The sequence below is a fragment of the Muscardinus avellanarius genome (genome assembly GCF_963383645.1).
Source record: "Muscardinus avellanarius genome assembly, chromosome: X".
In the NCBI taxonomy this organism is placed as follows: domain Eukaryota; kingdom Metazoa; phylum Chordata; class Mammalia; order Rodentia; family Gliridae; genus Muscardinus; species Muscardinus avellanarius.
In genome coordinates this window covers 85,687,499-85,709,902 of record NC_137792.1, presented here as the reverse complement: position 1 = coordinate 85,709,902, position 22,404 = coordinate 85,687,499, and the positions used below count along the sequence as shown (strand labels likewise).

The 22,404-nt window shown below is 38.9% G+C and overlaps 1 protein-coding gene across 3 annotated transcripts in view; it reads right to left on the bottom strand.

Moving 5' to 3' along the window:
- The window catches only part of LAMP2 (lysosomal associated membrane protein 2), a gene marked incomplete at both ends in the record, with an annotated part of 54,235 nt that overhangs the window by 5,784 nt on the left and 26,047 nt on the right, over positions 1–22,404 (bottom strand). For 2 of the 3 annotated variants that reach the window (XM_080719635.1, XM_080719637.1), the window contains 5 exons: positions 9,842–10,006; positions 10,795–10,858; positions 16,396–16,518; positions 17,327–17,514; positions 20,055–20,213. In XM_080719635.1, coding sequence (XP_080575761.1) covers positions 9,842–10,006; positions 10,795–10,858; positions 16,396–16,518; positions 17,327–17,514; positions 20,055–20,213 — 699 coding nt within the window. Of the gene's footprint in view, positions 1–6,281; positions 6,422–9,841; positions 10,007–10,794; positions 10,859–16,395; positions 16,519–17,326; positions 17,515–20,054; positions 20,214–22,404 lie in introns of those variants that run through there. The other variant, XM_080719636.1, reaches the window with a different exon arrangement.

The following is a 22,404-nucleotide window of genomic DNA, read 5'->3' as shown; positions in this document are numbered from 1 at the left end:
CCGAGCACTGGGATTAGAAGAGTGAGCTACTATGCACATCTTGAACCACCACTTCTAATTCCCATGCGCTTGCTTCATATTGTCCTAGTTCTCTTCCTAGCTTGCAATCTACCGGGGATTGATAATCAGGCAATTAAACTTATTGGAATTGTGTCAAAAATAAGAATGAGGAGGTTGCAAGAAAATTCTTATTGTTCTTGCAGTCAAAAACTGTGCCAGGTTCTTTTTTTTTCCTGCTAGCCTCTGGGGTAATAGCTGGGAACAAGATTGAAACCCTAGAGTTTATAAACTTTTTGACATTGGCTTTAACTGCCAGCTCAATGACCATTATAACTTGTTTCTGTTAATAGTCCAAATAGCTGAGGTTGCCAGATGTGATTGTGAATAGACAGTGTTAAAATTCCCCAGTTAAGCAGGGCGTGGTGGCACATGCTTCTAATCCCAGCGCTTGGGAGGCTAAGACAGGAGGATCGCACAGGTTCGAAGCCAGCCTCAGCTACTTAGTGATGCTCTCAGCAACTTAGTGAGACCCTGTTTCTAAAGTATAAAATAGGTCTGGGAGTATAGCCTGGAGGTAGAAAAGCCCAGGGTTCCACTCTCAGTACCACCAAAAAAAAAAAAAAAAAAAGAAGTCCCCAGTTAGATCCTCCCCTTCAATTTCTCAAATTACTTCCCAGCCTATAAACGATTAGGTGACACATACCATAAAGTGTTATGCTTTGGATTTACTGTCTCTTGGATTTTAAAAGATCCATTAGCAGATTAATTTCTTATTCTGGCACCAGACTCACAGTCCTCTCTTCTCAAATTGGATATATGACCTAGTACTGAAACAACTTTCATGAATACTGCCAATAATATGGCTTTCGTGTAAGACAAATATCCCCAAAGTAGATTAGAAAAAGGCAATTCTGCTAATACAAAGATCTTTCTAGATACTGTCACTTGCTTAAAATCCCCTAAATTAGTGTGTGAAATATTAATTTATGATAACTGATTTTATGAATTCAACTTTTAAAATTTAGTCAGTGGAAAGAAATTTGAACAAAGCAGTAATTTTAATGAGACTGTACCCTGAAGAAAATTTCATTCTGTAAGTTATTCTAACTTGATCTATTTACCTAATGTACATTTAACACCATATTGAAGATTTTTCAAGGAGTATAGTAGCCATAGATAATAAGAAAGAATTTTGTGTGTGTGTGGTACTGGGGGTGGAACCCAGGGGCTTTTCTACCTCTGGGCCATACTCCCAGACCTATTTTTTATATTTTATGTGGAAACAGGGCCTCATTAAGTTGCTGAGAGTCTCACTAAGTAGCTGAGGCTGGCTTTGAACCTGTGCGATCCTCCTGTCTCAGCCTCCCAAGCGCTGGGATTACAAGCGTGCACCACCACACTCAGCTAAGATAAAGACTTTAAAACGTTAAAAAGTTTTATGGCCCAAAATTATGGCATTCACAGTAAAATGTCACAAAAAATAAGAAATCAGATGCTTTTCTTAATGTGCAAAATATTAGAGAGAAATGGGTAACAGGAGGAACTCTAGATGAAGAAGGGACCCTACAGAGGAGCAATGAAGGTGACATATCTGAGGGGATAAGAGGGAGGATCAGGGAAACTCTTTAAAGCACATGATGTACTTAAACATATCAAAGTCAATCAGGAAGCCAAGCATGGGTAGAAGGGAGGGGGAGGGGAGGGGTTAGCGATTAGGTAGGGGCTGATTGGGTGATGTGTGCATGTACATTTCCACAAGTTTTTTTTTTCTCATTGAGATGTATGACTACAATGAGCCAATAAAAATTTATTTAAAAAGTTTTATGGCCAATTAAATTTTAATGAGAAATTTCATGTAGATTAAAATACTGTTAATCTTCAATTTTTTGTTCAGAAATTTTTCAAATACAATTTTCAGCATGAGATTTGGAAAACTGAGATACACATTTATAACAAAATACTCCTGGGTTCAATATCTGGCACCAAAAATAAGTAAATCACTGAATAAAATAAAAATAAATTTCATAAACTCCGCAAAAATACAAATCTCCTCTTAGAAAACAACCGAGTCAAGATTTCTCTTTGGAAGAATCAGCTTTAAGAATATTCTTAAAGCTGACACGTTATTTATTAGATACCTTTTAGAGCTATATTCAAACTGTCTGATTATATCACATGAAGCTAAAAAGTTACTTGAAGCTATCTTGTGCTATCACTTTTACATGTCTATGCCAATTTCAAAGATAAGATATAACAATTATTGGCTCAGAAAGTTAGCTACCAGGGTAAAAGAAAAGGAGATGGACACAAGACAAATGAGTCCAAGACAATTTTTTTAAAATGACATGCTATAATCTTAAAAATATCTGAGTCTTAGCCAGATGTGGTGGTGCATGTCTGTAATCCCAGTACTTGGGAGGCTGAGACAGGAGTAGCTAGGAGATAGACTGCCCTTGGGTTCAATCCCCAGTATAAGAAAAGAAATCTGAGTCTTATAAGAATTCCTCCTGAAAAAAATGGAGGAAACTTAAGATGGTGCATTGTATACCAAATGTAAAGTATGTTCTTGATAGTTAACAATTAGCTTCTTATAAAATTTCTTCAGAAATTACTAAAGTGTATACTTATAGTCTCTGAAATGGAAACTATCACTCAAATAAGAGTAACAGAATTTTAAAGCTCTCAACCCCTACATGAAAAAAAAAAAAAAGCCCCGAGACTCCACAGAAATTAAGCCAGGACAAAGTGACATAGTAGATAATAGCAGTGTTAGGAGCCATTAAGACTACCAGTATTCACTTGGCTTAACCCAGAGAAGAACTACCACCTAGCTGGGAATGGTGGTACACACTTGTAATCCCAGTACTTGGGAGGCTGAGACAGGAGGATCGCAGATTCACAGCCAGCCTCAGAAACTTAGTGAGGCCATCCACAACTTAGGGAGACCCTGTTTCAAAATAAAAGAATAAAATAGGGCTGGAGGCATAGCTCAGAGGTAGAGTGCCCCTGGGTTTAATCCCCAGCATCACAAAAAAAAAAGAAAAAAAAAAAGAAAAACTACCACCCAGCTTGCTATGTTTTCTCGTGTGATACACTATGATGACTGGGAAACTATCTGGAAATTGGAAGGTTCAAGTATTTTAAGGCGATCTAAGAGAGAGATTGCACACAATCCTACTTTGGTTCAGATCATTAGCTTAATTTGGATGGCCAAGATGTAAAGCTACTATATACAGATAATATCAGCCTCAACTTAAGAATTGAGAAAAGTGTATGAAGGGATACTCTGAAGCTTTTAATATGAAATAAAGTCTAGATTACTGGTTCCCTCACTGGCTATGCATCAGATTTAGCAGGACAGCTTACACATATACACACCCACACACCCAAACATAATATCTCTCTCTCTCTCTCTCTCTCTCTCTCTCTCTCTCTCTCTCTCTCTCTCTCTCTCTCTCTCTCTCTCTCTCTCTCTCCCTCTCTCCCTCTCTCTTTCATCCAAAACCTGCGAAGTGAAATCTTCTAGGGATGGAGCCTGGAATATACTAATATACTTCTCAGGTGATTCTAATTCTACAGCCATCCTAGAATCTATTGCTTGAAGCCCATATATGCGACTCTCCTTCCAGACAGTAATACACAGACAAAACATTTTTTAAATGATTTCCATTTCTAAGGTGTTTCATCTTGAAAGAAACTGCCATTATGTCATATACAAAATCTTAACTTTAACCAACGGGAAAAAATGTGAGCAAATTTACTTAAGAAATAAATGAATCTTTATTGTTTTAGAAGCAATGTTGAGCAAACAGGCAAATATCTAATACATCGACTAGTGGTTTAAACATTTGAGGAAAAAAAAAAACATGGAAAGTATTTACATGGACCAGTTTCTTTATACCAGTGCCATAACATGAAAAAACCCCAAACCAAATAGAGTGTTATCATCAAAGTACAAACATAGTAAAACAAAACAAAACAACCATAACAACAAAAAAACTACAAAAGGTACATAGAACATGTGGCTATAGGAAATAATAGTGTATATAGCAGTATATAAACTGGCCCATGTAAAATACAAAAATATTCACTGAAGTCATATTTTCTATAAAACAGTGCTTATTGGAGGTATTTTAATATGAATCAGCTATATAATCTAAATGTAGAAACTTTTAGAAACATTAACAGCATTAAGCCAGTGCCACCCACTTGGGCTTCCAGTTCTTATTTTTTAAAAAAGCTGCTTTGTTTTGACTCATAAGAACAATCTAAGGTCCACATTTTTAAAAGCATTATCCAATGTTATTCTAAAATACAGTTTAAATAAAAATAATTTTTAAAAATCAGGTTGATATTTAATCTTTAATAAGAAATTTTGCTGGCAATGCAGCTCAAAGAAGAAGGGTGGTCAGGAATTGGTTTCAGAGCCAGTAAAGTTTGCAGGGTAAACAGGCAGAAATTTAAGTGGAAGAAAAAAGTTATCACTCCAATATAACTCAAAAGACAGTTACAGACACAAACATGCTAGCATGCAATCACCTATATACATGTGCATATGTCTATGTGTGTACATATTAATGTATTCAACATCAGGGTTTTAGAACCCAGGTGTGTGTGTGTGTGTGTGCGCGCGCGCTCATGTGTTGTGTGGTACTATGGCTTGAACCAAGGATCTCTTACTTGCTAGGCAAGCGCTACACCACTGGGCCAAATCTCCAGCCCTAGGTCCTCATTTTCTAGTAAATGGGAGGCATATAATCTGCCCTCCACAAATAACCACAGGAATCTAATAATTATTATTTGCTACTGGGGATTTAACCCAAAGGCATTCTACCTCCAAGCTTAAACCCTTATTTGTTTTTTTTAAATTTTGAAACAGTGTCTCACCAAGTTGTTGAGGGTCTCCCTAAGTTGCTGAGGCTGGCCTTGAACCTAGAATCCTCCTGTCTCAGCCTCCCAAGTACTGGGCTTACAGGCATGCACCTCCACATCCAGCATATTAATTATTTTTAACTATTTGCTCAACCATGCCAATATTTATATTCCTATAAAAGGTCTCCGAGAAGCTGCAAGGAATACTTGATGTATTTAACTATCATGTGGAAATATTTTATTTTCTTATATAACCACTATGTGGTACATGGACAATTGGTGCATCTACCCAAGGACAAAAATGAATACAAAGTACACAAATTAATAATGATTATACTATACTGAACAATAAAAATGTAAGTTTTGATTAGCACAGAACCATTCAAATTTAAAAGTCATATTAGTAAATGCTGTTTCAACCAATGTAAACTGGAAACAACTTTAATGGACTAAAGGAAGACCAAGACTTTTGGGTTAGGTACAAGTTATTTTCTATGTGTAAGTGCACTTTATCTAGGTTCTAAGACATACTTGCATTTCTTTGTTAAGAAAAACGAAATAATAAAAAACACATTACCACCAACTGGAAGTTTAAAGAGAAACTGCATTAATTTCAGTACTTCATGGAGAGGCCAATTTATGGGTACAAAGAACAAATATCCTCAGTTGGCACTGCCTAGCAATTATCTATAAAGCACCTTGAAAAACAGACTGAGATACCCAATTGGAAGTCTTGTGTCTTGCAATTTAAAAGATTGAAATGTCCAGTTTATTTTAAAGGATTAAATAATAAGATTAACACCTCTCCTAAAATTTTAAAAGCTTCCGTATCTCTTCTCATTATAGCCACATTAAATACAAATGTATTCAAAAAGCATTCATTTCTAAGAACATAATAACTAGGCCCTATTCAAATGTACTAGCATATCTCTCATAGGTCAAATATGCAGCAATGCCAGAGTAGCTAAGTTAACCTGCAAACAGAACCACATAAAAATGCGAAAGAAGCAAGTACAAACTCTTTGTATAATACGTTGTCCCCATTCAAACTCATGCAGGGGAAAATCTTTTTAAAATTTATTTTTTCTAAACTGTGTATTTCCAGACAGATTATACAAATGAGAATACTGAGGTACTAAGTCAAGACAGTAAAATACAACCAATATCATCCAGGTAATTTTGAGTGTGTCTTGTGGTATAGAAATAACTGTTCCTTGATTGGGGAAACCAAAATTACATTGGCTAATTGGGAGTTTTTTGGGGGTTTTTTGTTTAAGTTCAAAATCTACCATATCACCCATTCTAAAAGCAGGACTATAGCTAAAATATACCTTAAATAGAACAATATTGCATATTGGAATTTGTACTTGCTTTATTGTTTTGTAACAGAGATCATATATGAATTAGTGTTACAGAGTCTGATATCCAGCATAACTTTTTCTTCTGCCAATTAGGTAAGCAATCACTATAACAATAATCAAGCCTGAAAGACCAGCACCAACTATAATTGGTATTAGAATGGTGTCATCATCCAGCGAACACTCCTGGGCTGTAAGTGAGAAAAAGTGTGTAACAAATAGTGAGTATACTCAAAAGGGAATGTCCAAAAGTAAAAGATGTTGATTCAAAAGTCAGAAATGCTCTTATGAAACCTAACAAAACACTTATTTTCTGGACCTTTTTATAAAAAGTTTGCTGCCCTAAGACTTAGAATACATGATTTTAGAGATTCCAAGAGTCAAGAAACTGGTACCTCTGACCAACCTGAGTGTGTTGCCGACATTTCTTATCAGTCTGGTCCACACTAAACAACCTATGGGAGCTACTTTTTCTTTTTAATAAAGAAAGCAGTCTTTTTTCAGTAAATTCGAATCAACACTCTTTTACCTTATTGCAATTCTATTTCTTCCCTGTATACACTCAAGTATTATCTGTTTGTTTTATTTAATTAATGTTTTGAGGTACTGGGGATAAGAACTCACAGCCTAAAACTCAATTCCACAAACAGATTATGCTTTCATCACCAGTATTCAATGTTGCATACCTCCTGAGGTGACATTTTATATTTTATGTACATAAAAAAAAAGTTTCAGGGCTGGGTGTGGTGACCCACGTTTGTAATCCCCGTGCTTGGCAGGCTGAGACTGGAGGATCACACAGGTTCAAAGCCAGCCTCGGCTACTTAGTAAGGATCTCAGCAACTTAGCGAGACCGTTTCTAAATAAAATATAAAATAGGTCTGGGAGTGTAGTTTGGAAGTAGAATGCCCCTGGAAAAGCTTCAAATTAGACACAAAGCACAGCTCATCTATATTATAGCTGACTAGATAAGTGGCCTGAACTGATAAAAAACACTGCAAATAATTTTTAAATTCTTTTGTTTGTCTTTTTGTGGTACTGGGGTCTGAACCCAGGGGCATTCTACCTGTGAGCAACATCCTCAGTCCCTATTTTGTTTTGTTTTGGTTTGGGTGTGTGTGTGTGTGTATGTGTGTGTGTGTGTGGTACTAGGGATGGAACCCTTCTACCTCCGGGCTATAGTCCCAGACCTATTTTATATTTTATTTGAAAACAGGGTCTCTTAAGCCAGTGAGGCTGGCTTCGAACCTGTGTGATCCTCCTGTCTCCGCCTCCCAAGCACGGGGATTACAAGCGTGCACCACCACGCCCGGCTGGGTTTTGGTTTTTTGAAATGGGGTCTTGCTAGGTTGCTGAGAGTCTTGCTTAGTTGCTGAGGCTGGTCTTGAACCTGCGATCTTCCTCTCTCAGGCCAAGCATGCACCACCATGCCTGGCTGATTTTAAATTCTTAACACAAATAAGGACCTAAATTTATGGTAATGATGTAGGCGAGCTAGATTAAGATTCCAAAAATAAAGCTATTAAAGGATCAAAATAAGTGAAGTACATAAGTAAAATTGACAAAAGGGAAAATGAGTTCTTGAAGATAGTTTTTTTTTTTTTTTTTGCAGGTCTGGGGATGGAACCAGGGGCATTCTATCTCCGAGCTATACCCCCAGCCCTAGTTTTAAGTCTTCTTTATTTTTAAAACAGGGTCTCACTAAGTTGCAGAGGGCCTCACTAAGTAGCTGAGGCTGTCTGCAAATCTCGATCTCTGCCTCCTGAATGCTGGGATTACAAGTGTGCGCCACCACGTCCGACTTGAAGACACTTTTTAAGTTGTGATTAACCTCCTGAGTTACAAGCATGGTAGAGTGAAGAGCCCAATTTATTTTGGCTTAATAAAAAAAAGAGAGAGAACAACTCCTCTTTTGGCCTAAGTCAGCCTAGGTACTCATGACCAATGCAAAAGGAGTTGAATGGCTCACAGCACATTCACATTTTTATTTATTTATTTATGTGTTTGTTTGTTTGTATTAGTTTGGTACTGGAGATTGAACTCAGGAGCAATCTACCTCCAAACTATAACTTTTTCATTTTTTCTTGTGAAAGAGGGACTTGCCATATTGCTGACCTGCAATCCTCCTGTCTCAGCTTCCCAAGTACTGGGATTACAGGTATGTGCCACCACCCCAGGCTTGACACAATCACTTTTTTTTTCCTTTTCTTTTCTTTTCTTTTCTTTTTTTCTGTACTGGGGGTGGGATCCAGGGTCATTTTACCTCTGAGCTACAACCCCAGCCCTAGTTTTTATTCGTTATTTTGAAACAGGGTCTCACTGTGTTGTGTTGCAAAGGGCCTCACTAAGTAGTAGCTGGAGCTGTCCACAAACCGAGACCCTCCTGTCTCAGTCTCCCAAATGCTGACATTACAAGCTTAGGCCACCATGGATAGCAACACATTCACTTTTAAACACTACATTTTTTTAAACCATAGAATTAATTTAAAAGGATATAGATAGTTAGAAGAGCCCTGCTCTAGACCAGGCATAGTTCAAGAAGAGCCTCAGCTATTTAGGCCCTCTGCAACCCTGTTTCAAAATAAAGAATAAAAAATAAGGCTAGGTGTTGCTCAGAGGTAGAATGCCCCTGGGTTCCATCCCCAGTACCAGAAAAAAAAAAAAAATGAATAGCTCTGCTCAGCAAATCTGTGATCTACAAACCCCCAATTTTAAGTAATTGGTTTAAAAGGAGAAGTTACTTAAGGAATTTTATGTACTTTTCTCCTTCATGCAAATTTTAACAAATATATTTTTCATATATATATACACACACACACACACACACACACACACACACACACACACATTATAATGAGCCCTTCACAAAGTTTTCACTAAAAATCATATAAACACGAGCATTAGTCCTGAGTAGACCTTTAAAAAGCTTCATTTGCATTGGTACATGCTTTCAGGACTCTACAGATCTTTCTGGATGGCAAAAATATAGTTCAGGATATTTTTGGCTTTGCAACCACTCTTAGCTGGGCATGGTGGTGCAGACTTGTAATACCAGAGCTTGGGAGGCTGAGACAGGAGGATCTCACAGGTTCGAAGCCAGCCTCAGCTACTTAGTGAGGCTCTCACCAATTTAATGAGATCCTGTTTCCAAATAAAGTATAAAACAGGTCTAGGAGTATAGCCCGGAGGTAGAATGCCCCTGGGTTCCACCCCAAGTACCATAAAAAAAAAGCAGACCCTACTGCTTTCATTTAGGTATGAAAATATTTCCAGGGAGACATGACTCCAAGAAGGCAGGAAGAAGAAATAGTGGCTGCTCCATGGTGCCAATACCCCTAAACTCAAAACTAGGGGGAGCACCTTTGTTTCAAGTAATCTCACTTAAAGCTGAAAATGGCTTTCAGACTGCAAAAATCTTTACTTTGTGCAAAATGATGAGCCAAATATAGTTACATAGCTTGCTCAAGACCACAGGAACTCTACATCAGAGTCAAGAGATGAATTCATATTTCTCTTTTGCAATATATAAATTTCCACAACTCAAAGGAAGAATCACCCATCAGTCAACAGCAGAACATAAATTATGAATAAAGTGTGCTTTTTTTTCTTACCTGTAGAATACTTTCCTTCCATCACATTGAAAGGCTGAACCCTTAGATCAAAGGTATTTATCTGAAATGCTCCAGACACTGAGACAGTCTGCTCTTTGTTGCACATATAAGAACTTCCCAGGGGGGCATCCCAGTAGCTTAGGTTGTTATTTGAAGTGCTGAAATCTTTACAGAAAATAAAAACAGGTTAGTAACTTCTTATCCTATTAACATAAAGATGGGACAGTCCTCAGGGCCTTTTAGTGAAGTATAGGAGCTTGAGGGAGAGGACCTAACTATCAAAATCAATTCTTCCGAGGTTCTCTTATCTTTCCTTCCCCCCTTTCTGTTGTTACTGGGGATTGAACCCATAGGCTCTCTACCATTGATCTATACCCCAGTCCTTTTTATTTTTTTACTTTGAAACAGCTTCTCACTAAGTTGCCCAGGCTAACTTTGAACTTTTCATCTTCCTGTCCCAATTTCCCAAGGAGCTGGGATTAGAGGCATGTTGCCACTATGCCTGGCTCCCTTATCTTTCTATAGTTACTTCCTTAACTGTTTCCCACCAGACTTTGAAAAGATTGGATACAGCAAAAGTTCAAAGTTACAGATTTTAAGTTATGGTCCAGTTATACTTATTACAAGGTCTTATTAAGTAAGACATTCTTGACGCCAAGCAGGGTGGCTCAAGCTTATAATCTCAGTACTTGAGAAGCTGAGACAGGAGGATCACGGGTTCTTTGTCAACCTCAATTACTTAGTGAGGCCTTCTGCAACTTAGTGAGATCCTGTTTCAAAATAAAGAATAAAAAATAGGGCTGGGGGTAGAGCTCGGAGATAGAATGCCCCTGGCTTCAAACTCCAGTTCCACGAAAAATAAACAAGGCATTCTTTGGTAATAAGAGGCATATAGTTTCTATTTATTTGGTTTAACTCACACTCTCCTTCACCCAGGTCAAAGCTTTGCTTACCAGAGCCATTAACCAAATACATGCTGACATGAACTTCCTTCAGATAGAATCGGTTTTCATTTTTCTGTTTGAAAAAGAGCTTCCAGTTAATCAACATATCACAACTGTCTACAGGTACAATTACTATCTATGGAAGAAAAGCAATCTGGTACTATTACACAGAAGGAGGGCAGTCAAATAAACTGCAACTGAACAAGAGAACTCACAATGTGACAAAATCCTCTTTCATATTTCTGACTTTAAGGCCACAGGAGTAGACCTGTGGTTCTTGGACCCTCAATGATACATCCCTTTGATTTCACACCTCACTTACTGAGTCCACACTACCTCTAGCCTGGATCACAACAGCCTCTTACCTTGGCTCCCTGCCTTTCAGCCCTTCCAGCTCTACTCTTTCCATTTCATTGATATTATCTCTTTTGTTTACTTTATTAACTCATTTTATTTTTTTATTATTCTTGTTGTTATTCCTTTTGCAGAGACTGAGGATTGATCCCAGGGCCTCACACAGGCTGGGTAAGCTCTACCACTGAGTTATATCCCCAACTTTTCTTAAAAACTTTGGGAGTGTAGCCCAGAGGTAGAAGGGTTTCATCCCCAGTACCACCACAAAAAAAAAAGAAAAAAAAAAGAAATATGGTCTGGCTAAGTTGCTCAGGATTGCTTAAATTTGTGATCTGCCTGCCTATGCCTCTTGAGTAGCTTAGATTGCTATTATCCTTTTATTCTATTTTATCTTATTGTGTGGTACTAGAGGATGGGACCCAGGTCTTTGCAGACAGACAATGAGCTACATCCCCAGAACAATTTTTAAATTTTGTTTTGTTTTGTTTTGTTTTGTTTTGTGGTACAGGGGGTGGAACCCAGAGGCTTTTCTACCTCTGGGCTATACTCCCAGACCTATTTTTATACTTTATTTGGAAACAGGGTCTCACTAAGTTGCTGAGAGCTTCACTAATTAGCTGAGGCTGGCTTCGAACCAGTGTGATCCTACTGTCTCAGCCTCCCAAGTGCTGGGATTATAAGCATGCGCCACCACACCTGGCTTTAATTTTTAAATTTTTGATTAACATGTATTAATTATATATAACCAAGCTCACAGAGATATTTCAATATATCCATACAGTATGTACAGATCAAATCAGTGTAATTTCCTTCTCTTTATAATATTTTTTTCTTTTTTTTGGTATTGGGGACAAACTCAGGGTATTCTACCTGTGAGCTATACCCCCAGATCTGTTTTACTTTTTATTTGAAAATAAAATCTCACTAGGTTACTGAGAGTCTCACAAATTGCTGAGCCTGGCTTCAAACCTATGATCCTCCTGTACTGGGATTACAAGGTGCACTACCATGCCTGGCTCTTTATAATTTCTTCATGTTTGGAAGCTTTTAGGTCCTCTCTTCTTGAACTTCACAAAATATATAATAGGTTATTGTGAGCCTGGAATTTATCCCTTCTATCTCACTATGTTTCTGTACCCATTATCCAGCCTCCCTCTAACCTTCCTCGCCTCCCCTGGTATTATCTTCTTGAGAAACACAAACCAATCAGCCAGTCATTCTGTTTGAGTGTTCATTATATGCAAGGTAATATGAGCCAGGCATGATGATACATGCCTATAATCTTAGTATGTGGGAAGCTGAGTCAGGAGGATTGCAGGTTCAAATCCAGCCTCTGCAATTTAGCAAGACTCTCAGCAATCTGGCAAGACCTTGTTTCAAAATTTAAAAAAAAATTAAAAGAGCTGTGGGGGTAGTTGAGAGGCAGAATGCCTTTCAGTTCAATCCCCAGAGGTACCACACATACACACACACAAAAAGGTAATATGTCTAAGTGTTCCAGGGAGCTAGCAAAGCAAACCAGACTTGAATTCTTTCCTTATAGTGATATAATCTGCCAGGGAAGATAAGATAAATATATAAATAAACAATCATATAACAAAACAGAAGTATAAGTTATGAACATTGCTAGGAGAGAAATTACTTCCACAGAAGAAAAAGGGCAGAAGAAATGCCAGCTTAGGGATGAGGCACTGGAACTGGACAGGATTTGATTAGGAAACAAGTACAAAAGGGGTATTAGAAAAGTCAACAGTGTGTGTAAAGGTAGTCTAAAAATAAGCATAATCCCAGGCATTCGAGCATTTGACAGCTTACTAAGCATCCACCACTGCTCTCAAAACTTCACATATGAGGCCTCGCTGAATGAATAATGGCAATAACCATATGCAACAGATGCTGTTGTCATCCCCATTTGGAAATGCAGGGATCCAAGCACAGAGATGCTAAGTGACCCCACAATTAAGCAGTTAGTTGTTAGTGAGCTGAGGTGTAAACCCAGCAAGTCTGGCTGAGGAGTCTATGAAGAGGTCACAGATGTGTGCTCCCATTTCACAAGATATGCATGGAAGTCAGGGTGAAGGAAACATGAGGTTGGTGCAGAGAGAGTGAAGGAAACTGAGGCTGTGGGTGCCAGCCGCACTGCACGGGAAAAGGGGGCTCAATTACATTGCCATGGACTATAGATGTTGCCTTGGCAAAACAGAGCCTGGGAGTATTTGAGGAAGAGCTGCACTTTAGGAAGATTAAGCTGAGGAGATAAAGAGGGGGAGCGACTAGATAGGAGGCTGCTGGACAATCCAGACAAGAGGTAATATGGCTGGAATCAGACCAAAGACAGAGAGGAATGAAAACAAGGGGACAATCTTAAGAGAAATTTGAGGAGGAAGCATAAAGGAGGATTTGATGACCTCCTCACATTCCTCTCAGGCAATGTTTTGGCTTAGCATTCAAGGTTCTCCACGAGTGGTCTCAACTATATTTTTATACTTACACTAAACATGCCACCTACATCACTGTCCCAGCTGGTCCTCACTATGTTACTTTATCGGGGATATTCTGTAAATGTACAACTCAGATGCGTCCTTGCAGGCTAAGCTCAAATACCATCTCCTCCATTAGGCTTTCCTGACTTTCAAGCCAGTATTAACCTCCAGCCCCTCTTCCTCTTTCCTACAGCACTCTGTATTAACCTCTGTTCTGGCACTCTTCCCATTCTGTATGCACCTCCCACAGTGTAACACTGCCCATAGAATCACGTTCAATAGCTGAGTGCAGCATGAGGGCTTGCCACAAAAATGCTAATGATTTGTGTGTTTCTATCTTAAGCTATGAGCTCCTTAAGAAGACGGGCTTTCTTCTTCTCTAGATCCCCTCACAGCAGCCTTATAACATACTCAAATTCTATAAATCCTTCTGAAGAACACCTGTCACAACAGGATTGAGGCTGCTATGGCCCCCTGACTGTAGACATTACAGGAGCTTCTTCCACTTTCCAAGTGTCTGTTTAACAGTTAAAATAACACTATTTTAGATTACATTTTATTTAGTGGTGCTGACAATCAAGCTCAGGGCCTCATAAATGCTAGACAAGTGCTCTCTCTACCCACTACTAAGCTACACCCCCAGCTTTTTTATCTTCAGACAGGATCTCACTAAATTACCAGACTGCCCTTGAACTAGGGACCCTCCTGCCTTAGCCTCCCAGGCAGCTGGGATTATAGGCGTGCACCACTGTACTGGCTGGATTAAGGTTTTGGTGTTTTTGCAGTACTAGGGATGGAACCCAGGGGTATTCTACCTCCCAGCTACACCCCAAGCCCTATTTTTTTATTCTTTATTTTGTAACAGGGTCTCACTGAACTGCAAAGGGCCTCACTAAGTAGCTGAGGCTGGCCATGAACTGGGATCCTCCATCTCAGCCTCTCAAATACTGGGATTACAAGCTTGTGCCACCACACTCATCTTGGATTACATTTTCAAATTGTCTGCTAGGAGCTAGGCATGGTGGTGCATGCCTGTAATCCCAACACATGTGCAGCTGAGAAAGTTAGATCACAGGTTCGATGACTGCTTCAGCAACTTGGGGAGGCCCTCGGCAACCTAGCAAGACTGTTTCAAAATAAAGCATTAAAAGGCCTGGGGGTATAGCTCAAGAGGTAGGATGCCCCTGAGTTCAAGCCCTAGTACCACAAAAGAAAAAAATAGTCTGCTGGGAAACCAGATGTGTTAACAAACACCTGTAATGCCAGGACTTGGGAAGCTGAGACGGAGATCACAGGTTCTAGGCCTGCCTCAGCAACTTTGTGAGATCATCAGCAACTCTGTGAGATCCTTTTTCAAAATAAAAATAAAAAATGCTGGGGATATATAGCTCAGAGTTAGAAAGCCCCTGGGTTCAATCCCAAGTGCCACAAAAACAACAGTTCTCTGGGCAAAATAAATATTGTAATTATTATTTTTTGCAGGTCTGGGGATGGAACCCAGGGACATTCTACCTCCAAGCTCCTATTTTTTATTCTTTATTTTGAAACAGGGTCTCACTAAGTTACAGAGGGCCTCACTAAGTAGCTGGGGCTGTCTGCAAAACATGATCCTCCCCACGCCCGGCTAAATATTTGTAATTATTAACATTGAACATTTCCTGTGAGAACCAGAAGAAGCCATGTTCCTTTCAGGAGCCTACCACAGCTAGCAAGATCAAACTCAATAAAAAGAGCATGACCTACTATATTACTTTCCTCATTTTTATTGACCTTAATTCCTATGACATTAAGACAAAATGTATTTAGGGAAGCCTACTTTTACTATATTTAAGAGGATGAATTTTTACTTTGGGTTGTGTGTATGAGGAGGTGCTAGAGATTGAAGCCAGAGCCTCACATATACGCATCCTCCTGTATACTTTAAATCATCTCTAAATTACGTATAATACCCAATATAATGTAAACAGTAGTTATACTATATTGTTTAGGGATCAGTGGTAAGAGCCTATACATGTTCAGGGCAGATGTAACTTTTTTGCAGTGCTCACTCTACCACTGAGCTATACTCTGGCTCTTTTTTAATGTATTTGATCCAAGGTTGGTTAAATCCATGGAAGCAAAACCCGTAGATATAGAGGGTCAACTATAATTAACAAATGGTGGCTATTAGTATTACTAACATTATTACAGCTTTACTTTTAAAGGGCTACAAATATAACAGACAAGCCGGGCGTGGTGGCGCACGCTTGTAATCCCTGCGCTTTGGGAGGCAGAGATAGGAGGATCGTGCAGGTTTGAAGCCAGCCACGCTGGCTTAATAAGAGACCCTGTTTCCAAATAAAAAATAATATAAAATGGGTCTGGGAGTGTAGCCCGGAGGTAGAAGGGTTTCCAGGAACCCCAGTACCACAAAAAAAAATGTAACAGACAAATATGACAATTGCTTAACTAACCATAGAAAAGATATATTATCAAAGAAATTACTTTTCTATGGTGAGATTAGATAGATTTTTTTAGGTGAGTTAATTCTTGCTCCTACCCTACAGTTCACATAATGGCAGAATAGCCTCTCTTGGTAAACAGAGTCTTGCCTACATACCACCAAGCCGACTCCAAAGGAAGAACAGGGATCAATGAACTACACTGTAAAATTAAGTAATATTGAAATGGAAAATAAAGCTAAATATAATCCCCCACTGCTACCACACAACTATTTATTTGCAGATGTGTTCCTCAAAGAATAAAATTAACTTTAGAAAAAAGTCTTACTCACCATGGCAAATACAAATTCAAGATATTTAATGTTGCTGCTGTTCAGCCTGAGTTGAGCAGTCTGAGGCTGGCAGCTGCCGGTGACACTAGTTGTATTAGGGTTGATGTTAATAACCGTAGAAACCTTCAGGGAAAGTAAAAGGGGAGGAAGGTGCAAATTAACTATAAAAGCTGACAGCAAAGCCTTATACTTAATAAGACCAACGTCCATGTTGAACAAAAACTTCTTTGTTTGGATACTTAAATTCGTGGTGTCTTACTTTCAAGCCAACTTGGCACAGGCTCTCGAGCTATGACTCAGACAACTTAAAACAACAACAACAAGAAGGAAGCTTCCTCAGTAATGAACCAAATGAAAACACACATTTGTTTGGAGCACAAGAGCCATCTGTCTAGCTGGTTTCAATTGCAGTCTAGAGATGGGATTGTTTGCTGGCACTCCCTCTAGAGCTCCAGAGGTGCACTGCAACCAGAAGAGCCAGTTTTTACTTGAGTGTACAAACTGAGCCATCAAATAGCTGGAGAAACAGAAAGCTGCGCTATTATTGTACCATTGACCTACAGTGCATTTCAAATACAAGTGTTCTGCAGATCAAACACAGGGCTTCAAGAATGCTAGGGAAGTGGTCTACCTCTGAGCTATACCCTAGCAGAGGAGCCATATTTTAAATCTACTAAAATAAAATAATAAAATCCACTAAGAGCAAACAGAATCTCAACCCCACAGAGTCCTATCAAGCTCTAGGTTTTCTGTCGGCCAAGACAACACCTTTTAAGTGATATTAACTGTTCATACTTATAGTAACTCCAAACGAATGGAAAATCAACAACATCAAATCTTTATTTAAACGGAATCATTCTAGTAACACTACACTTGGGCTAAAAGGAGCATGTACATATTTGGAAGGAAATACAGAAATAGACAGCCATACCTTGTCCTGAGTGATGTTCAGCTGTAGCCCCATTTTAGCCAGCAGACAAGTGCTACTGCCATTACTAACCGAATAGGTTCCAACTTCTGGTTTCTCCTTTGGAGTGGATGGTGTGGTAGGAGATGGCACAGTGGTGTGAATGATGGGTGCCAGTGTTGTGGAAGGTTTGTCTTTATCACACACATACTCTAAAACAAGCAAGCAAAGGACAAAATAAATTACAGTGTCCTTTTTCATAATCGACTGGGCCAAGGAAGAGCAAAATAATTCTCACAAAAGAAATCCAAGAGGGTTAATTAGAAGGAATGTCTTGTTAGTACATTGGAAACTAAATGAGGCAGAGGTTTACAAAACTACTTCATAAACAACAGATAATCTCTATAAGATATGACACAGCAGAAAAATGTAGGATACATCCAAAAGTTTAATCTATTCAAACGTGGCCATAAACATACCTTTTTTCCCTTTTATTCAATTTTAGTATTTACTTTTTGGGGTGGATTGTAATTTTACATCATATTGGGATACAGACTGTCAGAAAAATATATGCACACAGCTCTTGGTTCATACAATTAAATGCCTTTATTCTCAAAGAATTTCACTTGCCCTTAATGTAAAATTCAGAAATGTATTTACTTATTTATTTTGTAGTATCAGGAATGATACCCAAGAGGATTCTATCTCTGAGTCATAACCCAGATCTTTTTTTATTCTTTATTTTGAAACAGGGTCTCACTAAGTTGCAGAGGACCTCATTAAGTAGCTGAGGCTGTCTGTGAACCTAAGATCCTCCTGTCTCAGCCTCCCAAGTACTGGGATTACAAGCTTGCACCACCACACACAGCTAAATTCACAGATTTATATCTGAAAACATTTCACCCCTACCTAGCTGCCTTCTTCTTTCCCATATACAAAAATTATAAGGAAGGATGCTGTTTACTAGAAAAGAAGCTTAGAAATATTTAAAATGTTTAAACACAAATGAAACTTTCATTTACATTACCCCTACAGCAAATCATAGGCACTTCAACCTCTTCTTAGAAGGGTTAGTAGTTTTCTAGAACTAGTGAATAAGACATTACTTTTCCATAAAATCACATACAAGTTATAAAACTAACTTACAAAAGTCAAGATTAGAACACAAAAATCTAATTTCTAAGTTTTGCCTTTGGAACTTCTAAATAACAGACCATCAAGTTATTTGAGAATCTGATCAAAGATTAGATTTTATCAGCTGGAAACATTATAGGTAGAGGTTTTTAAAAGACCATTTTAGGGGTATTCTGTAGTAGAGCACTTGTCTAGCATACTCAAGGCCCTAGGTTTAATCTTCATCACTACCAAAAAAAAAAAACCTTGCTTGAAAAGATCATTCCACATGTATGCCATAAAGTTTATACTGCAAATTCCTTCAGAGCATTATGTTAAGTGAAATAAGCCAAACGCAGAAAATCGAGGCTTTCTTTTTTTTTTTTTTTTGCGGTAGTGGGGATGAAACCCAGGGGCATTCTACCTCTGAGCTATACCCCCAATCCTTTTTTATTATTTTGAAACAGGGTCTCACTGAGTTGCAAAGGGCCTCAGTAAGTAGTAGGTGAGACTGTCCTTGAACCATGATCCTCCTGTCTCAGCCTCCCAAATACTGGGATTACAAGCGTGCACCACCACGCCTGGTTAAGGGTTGTATTTTTTATCTTATATGTGTAAACTAGAGGAAAAAGGGGGGTAAGAGGGAGATCTCAGGAAAACAGCAGAGACTACTAGTAATAAGTATAAGAAAGGGGACAGAGGGAAGAAATAGGGGAGGTACTGGTGAATAAAATTTTTCAAATTATGTTATGTGAGCTGAGTGTGGTGGTGCACGCTTGTAATCCCAGCATTTGGGAGGCTGAGACCGGAGGATCACGGTTCGCCGACAGCCACAGCTACTTAGTGAGGCCCTCTGCAACTCAGTGAGACCGGGTTTCAAAATAAAGAATAAAAAACAGGGCAGGGGGTGTAGCTTGGAGGTCGAATGCCCCTGGGTTCCATCCCAAGACCCGCACAAAACAAACAAATTATGTTATGTGTATGTACAGATATGTGACAACAAATTCCACTATTGTATGTAATTTTAATACAACAATAAAAATTCTAAAAGATAAAGAGCCAAGAATGGTGGTATATGCCTGTACTCCGTTACTTGGGAGGTTGAGATGGGAGCATCACAGGATCAAGACAGCCTCAGCAACCTAGGGAGATTCTCAGCAACCTAGGAAGGCTCTGTTTCAAAATAAAAATAAAAATAAAAAAGATCTGGGGTAGCCAGGCGTGGTGGCGCACGCTTGTCATCCCCGCGCTTGGGAGGCAGAGACAGGAGGATCGCGCAGGTTCAAAGCCAGCCGCGTGCGCTGGCTTAGGAGACCCTGTTTCCAAATAAAAATATAAAATAGGTCTGGGAGTGTAGCCCGGAGGTAGAAAGGCTTCCAGGAACCCCAGTACCACCAAAAAAAAAAAAAAAGATCTGAGGTAGCTCAAAGGTAGAATGCCTCTGAGTTCATTTTCCAATAGCAAAAAAATAAATAAAGATAAATTGTAAATTCCACAAAAATGCTATTATTTACAAAAACTTTAGTGTAAGCTACAAATATGCCTTAATATATAAATCCTTTCAGAAAACGACCCCAATGAACACCACATGGTATACTATTAGGACTCAAACACAGAAATACATACTTTAAATACTCACCTTTTTTGCTCACTGTGCCATTTTGGACAAAAGCTTGCACAAGAACATTCCAGTAGTGCTGGACAACATCGTTCATTTCTACAGTCCACAAACTATAGCATCTGAAGATGTCATTCAATGGAACTCTGATTGCCCAACGGTCATGAACAGTAATCACTCCTATAAAACAAGGTAAGAATAGCTATTTCTAAGAAGTCAGGGAAAAAGTGATAATATAAATATACTTGTACAGGCTTTCTTCTCTCTGCCTGCCCTACCTCATGCCCAAAGTAAGAAAGGGTATGACATGTTAAAAGGAATGACAAATTCACTGTGGCTAAAGCATAGGAAATAGGAAGGAAGAATTAATGGGATTAAGAAGGAAAGACAAGATGTGTTGGTCTCACTTGAAGCATTTTCTACCATTCAAGGTATGGTCTTTCTTTGTTACTGATTGAGGGCTAGTTTTAGTTGCTGAAGAAGGAAATAAGACATGTCTAATTTAAGAAAGAAAACAAATATGTAGGAGATAAGTAGAAAACTTTTAAAGGAAGCCATTCAAGAGAGAAACCAGTTAGAAGCCAATAGTTTGGGTAAGGTGAAAGGTGAGGGGGGCTTGCCTACACTAAGATGGTGAAAAGCTAGGCATGATAGGGCACTCCTATAATCTCAGTACTTGAGAGGCTGTGACAGGAGTTCAAGAATAACCTCAACAGTGCAACTTAGCAAGACTGTGTGTGTGTGTGTGTGTGTGTGTGTGTGTGTTACTAGGGATTGAACCGAGGGACATTTTATCTTTGAGCTATACCTCCAGCCCTATTTTATTTTTATTTTGAAATAGGGTCTCACTAAGTTGCAGAGGCCCTTGCTAAGCTGCTCAGGCTAGACAGGTATATGCTACCAGGCCCAGTTTGACTCTGTTTCAAAATAAACAATAAAACATGGCTGGAAATGTAGCTCAGAGGTAGAATGCCCCTGGGATCAATCACTAGCACCAAAACAAAAGATGGTAATGGGCAGTAAGAAGAAAATAAAGTCAAATTGGAAACGTCCATCTAAGGCAGAACAAGACTTAGTGACTATTAAATAAGGAGGAAAGAGATGGTTTAGTCACAGAATCTATAGTACGTCCTTTTTGTGGTACCATCCCAAAGTAAGTTACTTCACCTCAAGCTTACAGAACTTCTTCCCAGATGGAATATAAAGGCTGTTCCATTTCAGGAAATCTTCAGAATATGAAAGAAGTAAATTATAGCCATTGTATATAGAGGTTTGTTTTAGAATGCAGTAGCACACACCTATAATCCCAGTACTTGGGAGGCTGAGATAAGATCACTGGTTCTAGTCCACCCTGGGCAATTTAGCAACTGTTGCAAAATAAAAAGGGGTTAGTGGTTGAATGCCCCTAGGTTCAATCCCTAGTACCAACAATAACAAAGAAATGCCTACAGTGAGACTTCAAAAGACTACTATCACACTTATCTAAATGACCTAGTTTCTTTTGGAGAAGCAGTGAGAAAGGAAGGTATTTCAAGGTCCTTAGTACAGGCTGCCTTCAGTGCTTCTCCACCATGTAGCAAGGCAGTCTGATGGCTTGGTGTCCCCTAATGGTGAAAGAAACTCTTTGTTAAACCAAGGAACTAGAACGTTTTCCACAAAACTATTTCTCACTGTTAACAGTGGTGGATAGCCAGGCGTAGTGGCTCATGCCTATAATCCCAGTGCTTGGGTGGAGAAGATAGGAGGATTGCAGGTTTCAGGCTAGCCTCAGCAACTTAGAAAGACCTTCTGTAACTTAGTGAGACTCTGTTTCAAAAAAAACAATAAACCAGGTGTGGTGGCACACTACTATAATCCTAGTACTTGGGAAGCTGAGACAGGAGGATCACAGGTTCAAGACCAGTCTCAACAGTGAGAATCTCATTAGCCTAGTGAGACTAGGTTTCAAAGATAAAAATAAAATAGGGCTGGGTTGTAGCCAAGAGGTAGAATGCCCTTGGGTTCAATCCCCAGTACCACAAAATAAATTAATTAATTTAATTAAATAGGATTTGGGGATGGAACTCTAGGGTAGAATACCCTTTTTTGTGAATAGATGAAGGCTGTGTATAGATAGACCTCAAAAATTGAATAGTACAATTTATAGACATGTTGTGGTTACACTGTGAATGAAACCTAAGTTTTTAAAACTATGTACTGTTTATGAATATATGCATATGTAGTAAAATATAAACAAAGGCCGGGCATGGCAGCACACGCTTATTATCCCAGCATTCTGGAAGCTAAGACCTGGAGGATCGCGGTTCGCGGACAGTCTCAGCTACTTAAGTGAGGCCCTCTGCAACTCAGTGAGACCCGGTTTCAAAATAAA